Raw genomic sequence first — 327 nt, forward strand, 5'->3', positions numbered from 1 at the left:
GGCATTGAAAATATCCATTATTTAAATGATGGGCTGTGGCATATGAAGACATATAAATGAGCCTCAGAAGAAATACACTTGGGCTAAAAATGGATATTGTGCTGTATCTGTATCTGTGTTTGTGTTTATGTGTGACAGCATGAAGACAATACCTCTGTGGTTATGCTGAATAAATTCAACAGATGCTAAAATTCTGTTAGCTTCAAAAATTATTTTAATTTTTCTTAAACTTAAGTTAAATTTGGGTTACAAAGTTGGACATTAAAAGGTAGCTGGTAAGTAACCAAACTTAATTAAGACAACTTAATGTCCTTTCTTAGGCTAATG

The 327-nt window shown here is 31.8% G+C and overlaps 1 protein-coding gene across 1 annotated transcript in view; it reads left to right on the plus strand.

The window, feature by feature from the left end:
* The window catches only part of LOC105003854 (malignant T-cell-amplified sequence 1), an 8,324-nt gene extending 8,116 nt beyond the window's left edge, over nt 1-208 (plus strand). The window contains exon 6 of the mRNA XM_010861297.1: nt 1-208. This exon is cut by the window's left edge and continues 21 nt beyond it. Coding sequence (XP_010859599.1) covers nt 1-60 — 60 coding nt within the window. The 3' untranslated portion in view covers nt 61-208.
* The last annotated feature ends 119 nt before the right edge of the window (nt 209-327 follow it).

Source organism: Bison bison, unplaced genomic scaffold (genome assembly GCF_000754665.1).
Source record: "Bison bison bison isolate TAMUID 2011002044 unplaced genomic scaffold, Bison_UMD1.0 scf7180017857754, whole genome shotgun sequence".
NCBI classification, from domain to species: domain Eukaryota; kingdom Metazoa; phylum Chordata; class Mammalia; order Artiodactyla; family Bovidae; genus Bison; species Bison bison.